The sequence below is a fragment of the Sminthopsis crassicaudata genome, chromosome 1 (genome assembly GCF_048593235.1).
Source record: "Sminthopsis crassicaudata isolate SCR6 chromosome 1, ASM4859323v1, whole genome shotgun sequence".
Taxonomy (NCBI): domain Eukaryota; kingdom Metazoa; phylum Chordata; class Mammalia; order Dasyuromorphia; family Dasyuridae; genus Sminthopsis; species Sminthopsis crassicaudata.
The window spans coordinates 617,285,771-617,299,452 of NC_133617.1; the positions used below are offsets into that span (position 1 = coordinate 617,285,771).

A 13,682-nucleotide genomic window follows, 5' to 3' on the forward strand; every position below is an offset into this window, starting at 1 on the left:
CTGATCTAATCTCTTTAGTTATACAAATGGGAAGCTATAACTAGAGAGCTTAAGAGACAACAAATATTAATAGCAAATAGCAAATTAATATGAATATTAACAGATGGTTGTATTATTTAACCTTTGTGAATCACAACCCATTCATTATCACATCACTAGTCTAACTTATTCCTCTTGCAGGAAAGTAAACTGAGGCCAGTGGAAGTTGAGTGGGTGCCCAAGATCATATAGATAGCATGAGATTTCAATCTGGATCCTATGACTTTGGAATCAGTGTTATTTCTACTCTACCACACTGATTTGTATGGCAGACTTCTGATCATTTTCCCACTGTCATTCATTGCCACTTAAGAGCTAGGCTAATTTGTAGCTCTATGTTGGCTGAGATTTGATATTTCTCGAAAGAATTGCCCATGCAACATTCACATTCCTGCTGTTCAACATCACATTTTTGGTTTTGCTCTTGTGTGGCAAGAAGCCAAATGGCACTCATGTCCTTCAACCTTTCAGACAAATAGGTCAAACAGGGCTAGCTAGAAGGAATTCAGTCCATGAAAACAAGCAAAAATATGTGCTAAAATAATATCACCTAATATTGAAATATCTACTTTGTGTAAGGCACTATATTAGGAATGATACTTCTCTGACAGTTGAAGGTGATTCTGTTCCATGTGACAAGCTTCATCTCCTATAGAGCAATGTGGTATGAAGCATTTTAATAGCTTAGTGATGAGGCGTCTAATTGATAAACCAGTCCTGAATAATACAGAGATCTCTGCTCTTATACTTTGATAGACATTAAAGCTAGAAAGTACCTTTGGGATCATTTTGTCTAACTCATTCATTTTTACATATAAGAAAACAGAGACCCAAAGAGGTTGCTCAAAGCTACCTAATGAATAAGTGGCAGAACACAGATGCCTTTTAACTATTCAACCCCTTAAGTAAGACTTCTGGCCTTGTAGGGACTTGTTACTTAAAGAAGAAATGGGGAATTTGAAGGAGGGCTAGCAGAGACCAACAAAAATGACTGAGAATTTATAGAGAATTTCTTCGTACCTGGGAACATGCAAGAGATTTCTCTCTCTCTCTTTTAGAAGGATGGTCTCATGTTCTCCCTTGAAACTAATGTTTTTTAATGGATTGAATATTGCGTTTTGTCAAAAGTTTTTTCTTCATTTATTGAGGTAATCATTTAATTTTTGTTATTTTTGTTAGGACTCTATGGCTATATAATTCCTAATACTGAATTAGCACTGCATTCCTGATATGAATCCCACTTGGTCAAAGTATATGATATATTTGTGATATATTGCTATAAATGCCTTACTAGTACTTTATTTAAAATTCTTTATACTAATGTTCATGAAAGGAATTAGATTATAGTTTTGTTTTGGTTTTTGTTCTCCCTGACAACTGTAAAGAAATATAAGAAAAATAAGATTCTTTGAGCCATGGTCTATGACTGAACAACTCCTGTTTCCTCAAATCACAAGATTCCCCATCTAATGCTGCCTCTCTAGACTTAAGCATTTCCATTTTGTTGCTGTACACATTTCAATGTGGTTGCCTTTACTATTAAAAAAAAGATTTTAAAAACTTTCTAGAGAAGCCTACAAAAATAACAATAAACATTTCAAAAATATAGAGCAAAATGAGCTCAGTTGAATATAAATATGATTCAGAATCTGAGGGGAAATGTTTCTGTCTCACTGTGGACATCAGAGAGTACAAGAGCTCCCAATCTGGGATGGAAGCAAAACTAACTTGTCAGTTTAGGATTTCTCTTTCCTAAAAGTAGATCTTTGGAAGCTGTTTATCTTGAACTGTATAGAACAGGGCTTAACTCAGAGACCATAGTCATCAACTTAAATCCTTTGAAAGGTGTTGTTGAGATCATGAATGACTAGAAATCAAACAAGCTTAAATATTTCATCTTAAAAGAGACAGCACCCAAAGCAGCAGTAGTGGCTTTGTTGGGGTAAAACTGTGGATGGAATGAATCCAGTGTACTTGGAGTGAGCATTTTCATCTTTCAGCACCTAGGTAGGAATTTTTAAGAGTTTTCTATCTCATCCTGACATTGTTTTGAATCCTGCTTCTGGATAATAAAAGTGCTGTGCTGTCATTTAAGAAGAAAAGGAAGGATGAAGATTTTTACAACAAATTATTGGATCATGCATCTGTTGGATATTCTGACAATTGTTCTATTGTGGTTATGACAATTAAAAAATACTTAGCATGGTTGTTCTTATTTTATTGGTTGATGTCTACCAGAATCATAAAAACTAGTCAAATGCTTAATTTTGCTACTTTAGGAAGTCAAAATTGAAGATAATAAAGAAAGTTTAGATCATTAGCTACTTTTTCATTGGCTCCCATTTTTAAATTTAAGGAATGCTATTGGTTAAAGGTATACCTTCAATAGTTCTTTTAAAAAACAAAACTGAGAAATCTTAATGATTTAATTTCACATATAGGAATTAAACAAGCCATAAAGAAATTATCAAAGGTGAAAAACAATGAAAAAAACTGATCTACAGATCTACAAATTAATTTTTAGCAAATGTTTAAGAACAATTAATATCTATGCTATTAAAATATCAACAGAGAAGGCATTCTACTAAACTTTTTTTTTTTTATGAGAGAAATATTTTCTGATAAACCAGGAAGGGATAAGCCAGAAATGGGGGACTTTAGTGCATTGCACAGTTCATTTAATCAATAATTGTGTAATTATTACAACTGTGTAATCTTTACAACTACAAAATGAATCAATATCAATAAAATTTTTTGAAATAAAATCTTAGCAAAGAAACTTCAGCAGTATAACAAAAAAATTCACTATGACAAAGTTGAATTCATGCCAGGATTGCAAAGATGATTTAAATTAGGAGAGGAAATGTCATTAACTAAATGATGAACAAAAACAATAAGAATTACATGAATATATCAAGAGCTATAGACAAAATCTTTGACAAAAGAAAATATCAATTTTTGATTTAAAAAAAAATCCCCAAATCACAAGCATTGTAAAGTGTGTATGTGTGTGTGTAGAGAGAAAGTGAAAATGAGAAAGACAGAGAGCCAGCCAGCCAAAGACAGAGAAAGAACTAAACAACTGCTACTGTTATTAGCATAGAAGAAACACTAGATTTCCCAGTTAGTAGAACATAAAGCAAAAGTACTTCCTCTTGTTCCTTTCCCCTATTATTTGACATAGTTATAAAAATGCCTGATATAGCAACATGATAAGAAAGAAAAATTAAAGTCATAAACCTCTGCAAGAAGTAGACTAGTCAATTGGATTTTTTCCTATTAATAAATAATCTTTCAAAAAATTTGTTAATTTTTATAAAACCTTTTTAAAAACTTAATGTAATGAAAAGTATCTGTTTTAACTGTATTCAATTCCATTCTTTGTTGTTTTTAAAAAATTCCTTCTCAGCATAGTTTTTAAAATGTATCTTTTGGGGTTCACTTCTACCTTTTTAAATGATGAAATCTTTAATTTTTAGGTCAAATATTTATTTGGAACTTACTATGATATGTGCTATAGCATGTTCATCTATAGCAATTTTCTGTCAAACTCCTTTCCAATTTCTTAGCAGTTTTTCTCAAATATTGAGCTTTTTAAGCAGTAGTTTGTATTCTTAGGTTTATCAAAATCTGAATTATAATTCAGAGTATTTATCCTACTCAAAGATCTTTTCTATTTTTAACACTCCCAAAAAGCTTTGATGACTATTGTTTTATAATGAATTTTGACCCATGCCATGTCCCCTTCATTCCTCTTTTATTTCATAAAATATCTGATAAATGGCCTTTTTTTTTTTGGAATTTCCATTTCTATTATGTCCTCTTGGTTTTTGTTACTATTGCATAAAAAGGTAGATATTCTTCCTTTTTTTTTTTTTTTTTTGTACTTCTTATTCTTGGCATCTAGTACAGTGCCTAACACATAGTAGGTGTAAAAATAAATATTTGTTTATTAGTAAGAAATGATGAATGTGAGGAATTCTAAGAGACATAGGAATACTTATATGAATTAACAGAGCAATGAGAATAAAATGAATACAATTATTTTGTTGTTGTTTAGTATTTTCAGGCATGGCCAATTCTGTGACCCCATTTGGGATTTTTTTGGCAAAGATGCCAGAGTGTGGTTTGCCATTCTTTTTCTAGCTCATTTTACAATTGAAGAAACTAAGGTAGAGTTAAGTGACTTGTCTAGAATCACACAGTTAGTCAGTGTCTGAGTCCGTATTTGAATTTACAAAGATGAGTCTTTCTGATCCTAGGCCAAATACTTGCCAAAACAGACTAGAACTCTATATACACATACATACATACATATATATATATATATTCATTGCATGTATGTGTACTTGTGTATATATACACAATATATATATACGAGTACAATAATATATGCACAATAAATATAAATATGTATTTATATAGAAAACTGCATATACATAAGTATATATCTACAATGGATGATACATACACAATAAATATATTTATATAGAGCCTGTGCATATACATACAATGAATATATATACATATATATATACACACATACATATATATATACTCATTGCATGTATGTGTACTTGTGTATATATTTACATATATACACAATGAATATATATACAAGTACAATAATATATGCACAATAAATATAAATATGTATTTATATAGAAAATTGCATATACATAAGTATATATATACAATGGATGATACATACACAATAAATATATTTATATATTTATATATAACCTGTGCATATACATACAATGAATCTATATATATATATATATATATATATATATATACACATTCATATACACACAAGTACATATACATATAATGAATGATACACACATACATATATATATATATAAAATGAATATATATATATATATAAATATATATATAAAGACAAGTACATATACACACAATGAATGCAAAAATGTTAATAAGACAACACTAAAATGCCTCCAAACTTGGATTAATTATGAGAAAGAACATCTTTTTACCTTCTTTCCATTGAATTACAGATGTAGAACGCTGATATATACTTTCCTATGTACCGTCTTCCCTCTTTAGTCATGCTACATGAGAGTCAAAGCTCCATTACAAAACCACAGAACTTACCATAGCACTCTCTTTCGCAGGTAGTTTTAGCTCTCACTTACGAACCCCTCTTTTTGAAATTTAAAGCCTTTGATATTGCTCCCAATCTTTCTTTCTAGAATAATTTCACAATACCAGCCGTTCTGCCTGCAGATTACAGCCAACCAGGCCTCCGTGCTGTTCTTGTCCCTGCCTTCCCATCTCGTGTCTGTCTGTACACCTTTGGAGGAGCTGAGCCTCTTCCCTAGAAGGCTATCCTATTCCTCTGGGCTTTTTACAATCCTTATCTCCTTTCAAGGTTCCACCTTGTCAAGTGACACTACAGCACACAGATTTCTATTATCCCCATAATCATCGGTCTTCTCCCCACCAGATATGTTTTTCCTCCCCCTTACTCACCATCAGAACACAGCTAGAATACCAAACAAAAGTTTTGGCCCTTGACTCCCTGATAAGCTTGTTTAACAGGGGTGATAAATTCTGAGTAGTATTCTTAGCAAGGAAATCCAGGAAATTATAGTTAGCTAAGCATAACCAACTAGCTTACGTGATGTCGGACAAGTGAGTTTAACCTTTCTGTGACATTGTTTAGACCAATCTGTGTTCCCAAGGCTCTCTCCACCTTTTCCTCTGTCAGGATGGTTTATCTGGGCCATGGAAGGATTCTTCCAGCAGCCTCCTATGCAGAAGGGCAGCTGATCAATGGCTCCTAAGAGCTATATTTCTTTATTTGTGCAGAGCTCCCACACTGACTCATAACATGGTACTTCAGAAGATCCCCTCAATGACATTCTAGAAACTCCTAACTATGAAGTTGGCAGGAGAGTTCTGAGAAGGGAGTAAACAACACGTGAAGCAAGAGCCCCAGGCAGAGTACACACCGTGGAGACCCACAACACTTTCTAACTTTTCCTCCCAATACCACCCCCACCCACCAATGCAATTTTCCTGTTGTGTAATTGAGGGACTGCCAGGGAACGTCCTGAATTCTACGGGTTTCATCACCCTTGTTGCTTGTACCTTCTCAGGATTGTTGTTGGGCTTCAGTGGAATGTTGATTTATGATGCATTCGTAAGGTTTGAAAAGGGCTTTACAAGTATCTTATTTGGTCCTTGGGACAGCTCTGTAAGGTAGATGCTGTTATCTCCATTACTACAAATAAGGAAAGAGGCTGGGAGAGCTTAAGTGATGAATGCAGAGTCACAGAGGTAGGATTTGAATTTATGTCTTCTTCACTCCAAGTCTGGCACACTATCACTACACTTCCTCACTCTTTGTACAGCAGTCTGTAAGTTCTAAAATACTGCAAAAAACAGCTATCATTATTATTAGTACGATTCTCTGGAAAGGCTTCAGGTTTTGCCAATTTGGGGCTGATGTCTGAAGAACAGCTTGTTTATCTGTATGAAAATCTAGCAACAGAGTTGCCCTTATCTGCAACAACTCAGAAAGCGCAGAGATCTGGGATCTACAAAAACCACACACTGGATTGTAAGCTTTTTGAAGCCAGGGATTGCCTTTTCCTCTTTTTCTCTCCATAGTACTTAGTACTTAGTAAGTGTACTTATTTAATGTGTTTTGATTGATTGGTTGAAATCATAGGATAGACCAGATGGGTCAAGCACAATGCTGGGGGGCCACATGCTGCCCACAACACTCCCAATACAGATTGAACCAAATGAAAATATAAATAAGAAATATGTAACAAGATAAGTAAAAATACAAAGAAACATAAACAAATTGTTTTCTAAGCATCTATGTCCACACAGGGATTCTTATGTATGCTTCTGCTTCAGCTTGACATCGCAGGTATAGTAGGTAGGGTCACAAAGACTTGGATTCAAATCCTGCTTCCGATAATTATAGCTCTATGTCCCTGCATAAGTCCTTAACAACTTTGTGTTTTCTTAACCATAAAATGAAAAAGTTCTAGCCTTTCGAATCCTTGAAACACATCAATCTTACTAGCCTTTAAGGTCCCTGAGGACCACATAAGGCTCTTTTGCACAATATAGGTGATTTGCCTGCTGACATGGAACCCAATTTATGCTATCAAGAAAGATTTCTTTGTGTTTAGGGAACAGATTTCTCTATATCCACTACTTTCAAATTCTTAAAAAGCAGGGGAATATATGAGATCCTTTTTAGGTAGCAGACTAATTCTTATTGTAAGAGAGATTTTTGTTCCCAGGGCATGTCTGCTTAAGTCTCTTGCTTGCTCTAAAATTCTGTATTTCCTGGTTTTCCTTTAACTTGTCAGTAGGTTTGCAGTATTAGCCAGGTGGAGCAGTAGATAGTGTGTCAGGTTTAAAGTCAGGAAGAAATGAATTCAGATCTGACTTCAGAAACTTAATAGCTCTGTGACTTGGGGCAAGGCAATTAACTACTGTCTGCCTCAGTTTCCTTATCTGTAAAGTGGGGCTAATAGTCCCCTTTCCAGGATTGTGAGGATCAAATAAAATAATAATTGTAAAGTACCTGGTACATGCTACATGAGTTATTATTATTATTATCAATTCTATTAACCCCAGGCATAGGTATCTGAAATACCTAGCCCCAAACACAAAGCAAATGCATGGAATCATGAATAGAAGGGAAGCCCTCCTAAGGGCTTTGTTAAGCACAGGGACATACTTTGAAATCCTTCTTTTCATCCTTGCAATGCAAGGTGGGAATTTCTCCATTTTTTCTGTCTCTATTTGCTAACTGAGATTCCCTTAAAATCAACTGTTTTGGTGTTTTGGTGTTTGTTTTTTTTTCTATTTTGTATATACTTACACATGTACCTATTGTCTTTCTCAGATAAATTGTAAGCCCTTTAAAGGAAGAAACTGTGTATTTCCTTTCTATCTCCAGTGTCCATCAAAAATAGTAGGTGCTTATTAAATGCTTACAGATTGATTTCTTTTCTTTTTCTTTTTTTTTCCCCCTGAGGATGGGGTTAAGTGACTTGCCCAGGGTCACACAGCTAGGAAGTGTTAAGTGTCTGAGACCAGATTTGAACTGACTTCAAGGCTGGCACTCTATACACTGCACCACCTAGCTGCCCCCAGATTAATTCTTATCAAGGATAAATATTTAGGACTTTGACTTCTTTCTTTGGGCTAGGTATAGGGAACTCCTGATAATGCAAATCCCTTTACCAGTTGTAATCAGCGACTATTTTGAGTTACACCATCTTAGAGAATTGCCTGGGACTCCTGAGGGGTTTAGTGATTTACTGAGAATACTCACACAACCAATGAGTCAAAACAGCCTTGACTCCCTATCTTCCTGATTCAAAGCCCATGCTACATTATGCTTCTCATTTGTTCTGAATCATTAGACCACCTCCCTTTCTTGAGTCAGAGGGAAATTTTTTATCTATAGTTTCCTAGTTCTACTTATTTTGCTTTATATTCATTCTCATATGTCTTCTCCTGCCTTTCTGAATTCATGATATTCATTTTTGAACTGTATCTTATGATAAGAAATGGTAACTCTCCCATGACCTGATTTCAGGAATGGCTTTTCTCCCTTTGTAGAATTCCAAAAGAGTAGGTTCATCATTTACTTCATCAGGTAGATTACAAAAAAGTCATTTACTTATTAAACATGTCTGAAATCTTGGTGCCTTTTGCTTATAAAGTATAAATGCAGTCCAGTGAAATCAAAACTACTTTGTTATGCATGAAGTCATTGTTTTTACTACCTATTTGATAGTATCCTGAATCTCTAAATATATTATAAGAGCAGTTACTTGAGTTGAGTCCTGTTATTAGTTAAGTGTACAGCTTGTCCCATCTTGCATGTTGTCATGTTTACTTTAGGCTTACAGGAACTAGACCATGAGTAAACAATTTGTAGGACAATGATGATGATATTTACATCAATCAGTATGATTCAATGCTATTTTCAGTAAGTTTGTTGAGATATTTCATTAGAAACAGAAAACAAAGTATTCTGGAGAAAAAAATAAATTTCTATTCATTTCCTCATTATTTTCTCAGAATTTTTGTTGTTCAGTCATTTTCTAGTCAAGTCTGATTCTTTGTGTCCCTATTTTAGGGTTTTCTTGGCAAAGATGGGGAAACTGAGATAAACAGGTTTAAGTGACTTGCTGGATCACCCACAGATAGTAAGTGTCTAAGGCAGGATTTGAACTCAGCAATACGAGTCTTCCTACCTCAGATACAGCATTCTATCTACTGCACCATCTATTTGCCCCTTTTCAGAACAGTAAATAATAAACACTTAAGTTTATTATCTGAACTATGGATTTAGAAAAAAAATGCAAAAGGTAGCCTCTGTCCTTAAGGATCTTACCTTCTAATACGGGAGGATATACTTTGAAAACCACTTTATGGTTAGACAGCCAGCTGGCTAAATGGATCAAGAGTTGGATCTGTAATCAAGAAGAGTCCAAATTAGACACTTATTAGCTGTGTGATCCTGGACAAATCATTTAACTTCTATCTGCCTCAATTTCCTCATCTGTAACATGGGGAGAATAATAGCACCTATGTTATAGGGTTATGGTAAAAATCATGTGTAAAATGTTTTTTAAACTTGAAAGCACTGTATAAGTAATAAAAGTAGGAGAAGTAATTGTACTTCATGATTTTCCCACCTGAAGGTGAGCTTTCTCTCATTGTATCACATAATATATTGCTTTCTTTGTAGGCTCCCTGGCATTAATTGAATTGTATTTATTTGCTTAATAAAGTATTGTTAGTTATCACCCATATTTGATGACTTCCATCTGACTTTATGGTCCATATTGGCTGAGGTAAGAGAGCTTATAAGGTAGAAGGAATATTGAGAAATATCCATAACATGCTCATTGGAAGAAGACCATGAGATAACAGAGACCTGTTAGATTTGAACCTGTATTTTGAGATTATTTGGATTTCACTGAGCAACTGTTTGTTTTAAGGATGAGCATTTAGAATAGGATTTGACTATTTCTGACGATACTTATATTTTTGGAGACAATATGCTGTAGTGGATAGAAGGTAATTCTTGAAGCCAGAAGTCCTGGGTTCAAGACCCACTTCTAGCATATATTGGCTGTATAATCAAGTTATTTAACCTTTTGGTGCTTTAGTTATAGGCAATCACCAAGTTGCAAAAAAGAATGTTGCCTGCATTGAAGCTTCTACACTTCACTCTGCCAATGAAATCACTGGTTCAGGGCCAATCTCTCATTATATTCTTAGAAAGTTTGCATTGATTGGGAAATAGATTAGACAAATTATGGTACATGAATAAAACTGCCACAAAATGTTATTGAATTGTAAAAAAAAAAAAAAAAACAACAACAGTGAATATCATGAACATAGAAAAACAGGAGATGACATAAGAAAATGGACATAAAGCAAAATAAGCAGAACTAGGAAAATAATAAAACAATGACTATAGCAAAATAAATGGAAACAATGAAAAGGTACTGAATTTTGTGAAAATATAATGACTGAAATTAGCCCCAAAGAAGACATACAAGAATACACCTCCCTCCTTTCTCTGCAGGAGGGCTATGGAAATGTGAAACTACAGATAACAACATCAAACTTAGTTAATGAACTGGTAGTTTTGATTGAACTGTTTTTTCCTTATAAATTTTTTTTTATCATAAAGGATATCTATGTTGAAAGGAGAATGTGAGTGATATAAAATATATCGGGAAACATAAGTTATACAAAATGTATAATAATAATTTTAAAGTAAAAAAACAGAGCTGGAAAAATAGCAAAAGTTCATTTAACCCAACCAATTATTTAAGATGAAGGAACTGAGGTAGAAGCTTGATTCTTGGTGCTTTCTGCTTCTTCTCTCATAACCCCATTAACAATTTTTCCTATTTTATTAACATCCATTAATTCAATAGCATGGGTATCCTACAGAGCTCATAGTTATTCTTCTATCCGTTTCCCGATTTAGCCCTGTTTCTTAGCTTTCTTACTCCTTTATTTCTCCTTATTTTTTCAGCTTTTATTCTGTCCACTTTCCTAGCCCTTGTCAAGAACTGGTTTCTAGGCTGATGTCTCTGAATTGTCTGAATCCTTCTCTAGAATTCTTTCTAATAGCAGTCTCAATGTAATAACAGAGTTCTCCAAAAAGTAAGAGTGATAGCAAACTTCTAGGTCAGCACTGAAGAAAATACGAAATTAAAATGTTATAGTTTCACCAAGTAAGGATTATTATACATCAATAGGAAGAATAGAAAATGACATGAAATTAATATTTGACCCAATGTTACATAACTACAGCAAACATTGAAAGGTCTCTAAGATGGCCTCCAGTGCAGAATGCTTTTTCAGAATGGGGACTTAACATTCTTAGACAGATGGATGCGCTATTTTTATTCTGAAAACCTCCAAGAGTTCACAATCCCCTTAGGTCATCCATTCCAGAGTTTTAGTCAGATTATTTCTTATATCTCACTGGAATTCTTGTGACTTCAATTCAAGATTTAATTATATTTTAATTTAAAATTTTCATAATCCTCATATTCTTTGAATGTTATTTTTTCTTATACAAATTCCAACAATGTGGACAATAGGACAATGGAAGTGTGAGTACATTTTTTCTCACAGTATAGCAGTCATAAAATTGCTTTAACATCTTTATTTGCTATCTCCTTACATTGGCATTTTAGAGAAAAACTTGATTAGTTTTAAATCCAGAAACATCTTCTTATTAAACTCTACCAACTATTCATGAGTACTCTCTATTTACCTTGATAATCTACAATAACAAGAATAAACCCATATATAATTACATGAATGCTCAGAAAGACCAGAATAATTTGATGTGGAATGAAGAAGTAACAGATTAAATAAATGTTTCATATCTTTGCAGTCTGAGAGGTAGGGGCTGTAAGCAATAACATCACCTATATCATTTTACTTTAATAACTAGCTTTAAAAATATTTTGTCAGTTTTTTCACAGTAGAACAAGAAATAAGTTTATGGAATTGTTTCTTAGGAAATGGTTTTGTGATTTAAAAATTTCAAGTTAGAATCTACAACAAAATTTCCATTAGAATCTTGACTTAAATGTCAACTAATCTGGAAACTATTGATCCATTTCTAGCATGATTGCTTTGGGATGTCACTTCCCATCCTTTTCTAATTGTCAATTTCTAATTGAAAGTGTCAGCAATTTCTTTTAACAGTCCATTATGAGAATGGTGCCATAAGAAACAAATAACAATTCAGAGAAGCAAACATAATAAAGTAAGCAGAACCAAGAAAATACACCATTCTCACACTTTAATAACCTTTAATAGCTTAAAACTGCTCTGACACCCTTTACATAAGTATAATGAATAAAATAAAATAACTCCAAATATAGATGAATTCTGTCAGTTAGATTCAGAGAAAAAATGACAATTATTATTCTCCTTTTTTTCTGGAGAGATGGGGGCTATGGATGTAGAAGGTTATGTTGTATTAAAGTTCTCTGGCTTTGCTATTTATAACAAGGGAAAGCTCATTTCCACTCCCATAAAGGTTGGTGGTTTGTACTGAAATAATTGTAATCTAAAACCAAATGGTATTATAAAACTTTTTAAAACTTTATTTTCACACAGAGATATAACCTAATGCAAAAACTACTCAACAAAATTGATATCTTTTTATAAGTTGTCTTCATTTCAGGACTTATGCTCCCTAGTCCATGTGCTTTAAAAATGTGACTTTATGTCATATGATGAAAACAACTTTTTCTCTACACATTTTATAATTTAGAATGGGGAATTATATACTGGATTCTAATAATGAACAGAGGATATAAGTTTATGTTTATTTAAAGTAAATTTCTTTATAATCTAAGAAAAATATGCAAAGCCTTTTTCCAGAAAACATCTTTCCATAGCATGCTAACATTGTTTAGGTTTGACTAAGAAATCAACATTTCATTTAGAAAATTATTGTCATATGAGGGCTATCCTTTGAATTTCATGTATGTCTTTTCACTAAGAAATTGAAAAAATTCAAACCAGGGACCATTAATTTAATTTGTTGTTGTTAAGTCATTTTAATTATGTCTGACTCTTTGTGACTCAATTTGAGGTTTTCTTGGTAAAGATACTGGAGTGGTTTGCTGTAGTGTCTGGATTAGTTTCTTGGAGGATCTCAGGACCAGCCTTGGTCTCAGTGGAAGAGTGAAGGAGATGGGAGAGCCACCAGGATGGTCACAATTGGAGTGTCTCTCTTTCAGTCCTTCTTAGCCCTTATATACCCTATACATCATTACAGCATACTATGTATGTGTGAACTAGAGAACCATTACATCACCATACAATGTACTAAGTATATATATGAACTAGAGAACCATCAATTCCACTTAGTTAACACCTTGTTTCAAGTACTCTCCAGAGTTCCAGCCCTCTACACTTTGCCATTTTCTTTTCCAGCTCATTTTATAGGTAAGAAAACTGAGGCAAACAAGTGAAAGCACAACTTAATGTGCACAATTTTCATAGCTGCATGAAGAGAGTCAGACTTACTGACTTTGGCTAAGACAATTGGAATGATTAATAATAATATAATTAATAAT

At 33.4% G+C, this 13,682-nt stretch overlaps 1 protein-coding gene across 8 annotated transcripts in view; it reads right to left on the reverse strand.

The window, feature by feature from the left end:
* The window catches only part of GHR (growth hormone receptor), a 305,275-nt gene that overhangs the window by 240,020 nt on the left and 51,573 nt on the right, over positions 1 to 13,682 (reverse strand). For 3 of the 8 annotated variants that reach the window (XM_074300124.1, XM_074299943.1, XM_074299853.1), the window contains exon 2: positions 9,446 to 9,524. The exons of 4 other annotated variants lie outside the window; for them this stretch is intronic. Coding sequence is in view for 1 of the 4 variants with exons in the window: in XM_074299853.1 (XP_074155954.1) it covers positions 9,446 to 9,524 (79 nt within the window). In the remaining 3 variants the exon portion in view is untranslated. Of the gene's footprint in view, positions 1 to 5,160; positions 5,184 to 9,445; positions 9,525 to 13,682 lie in introns of those variants that run through there. One more of the 8 variants, XM_074300297.1, reaches the window with a different exon arrangement.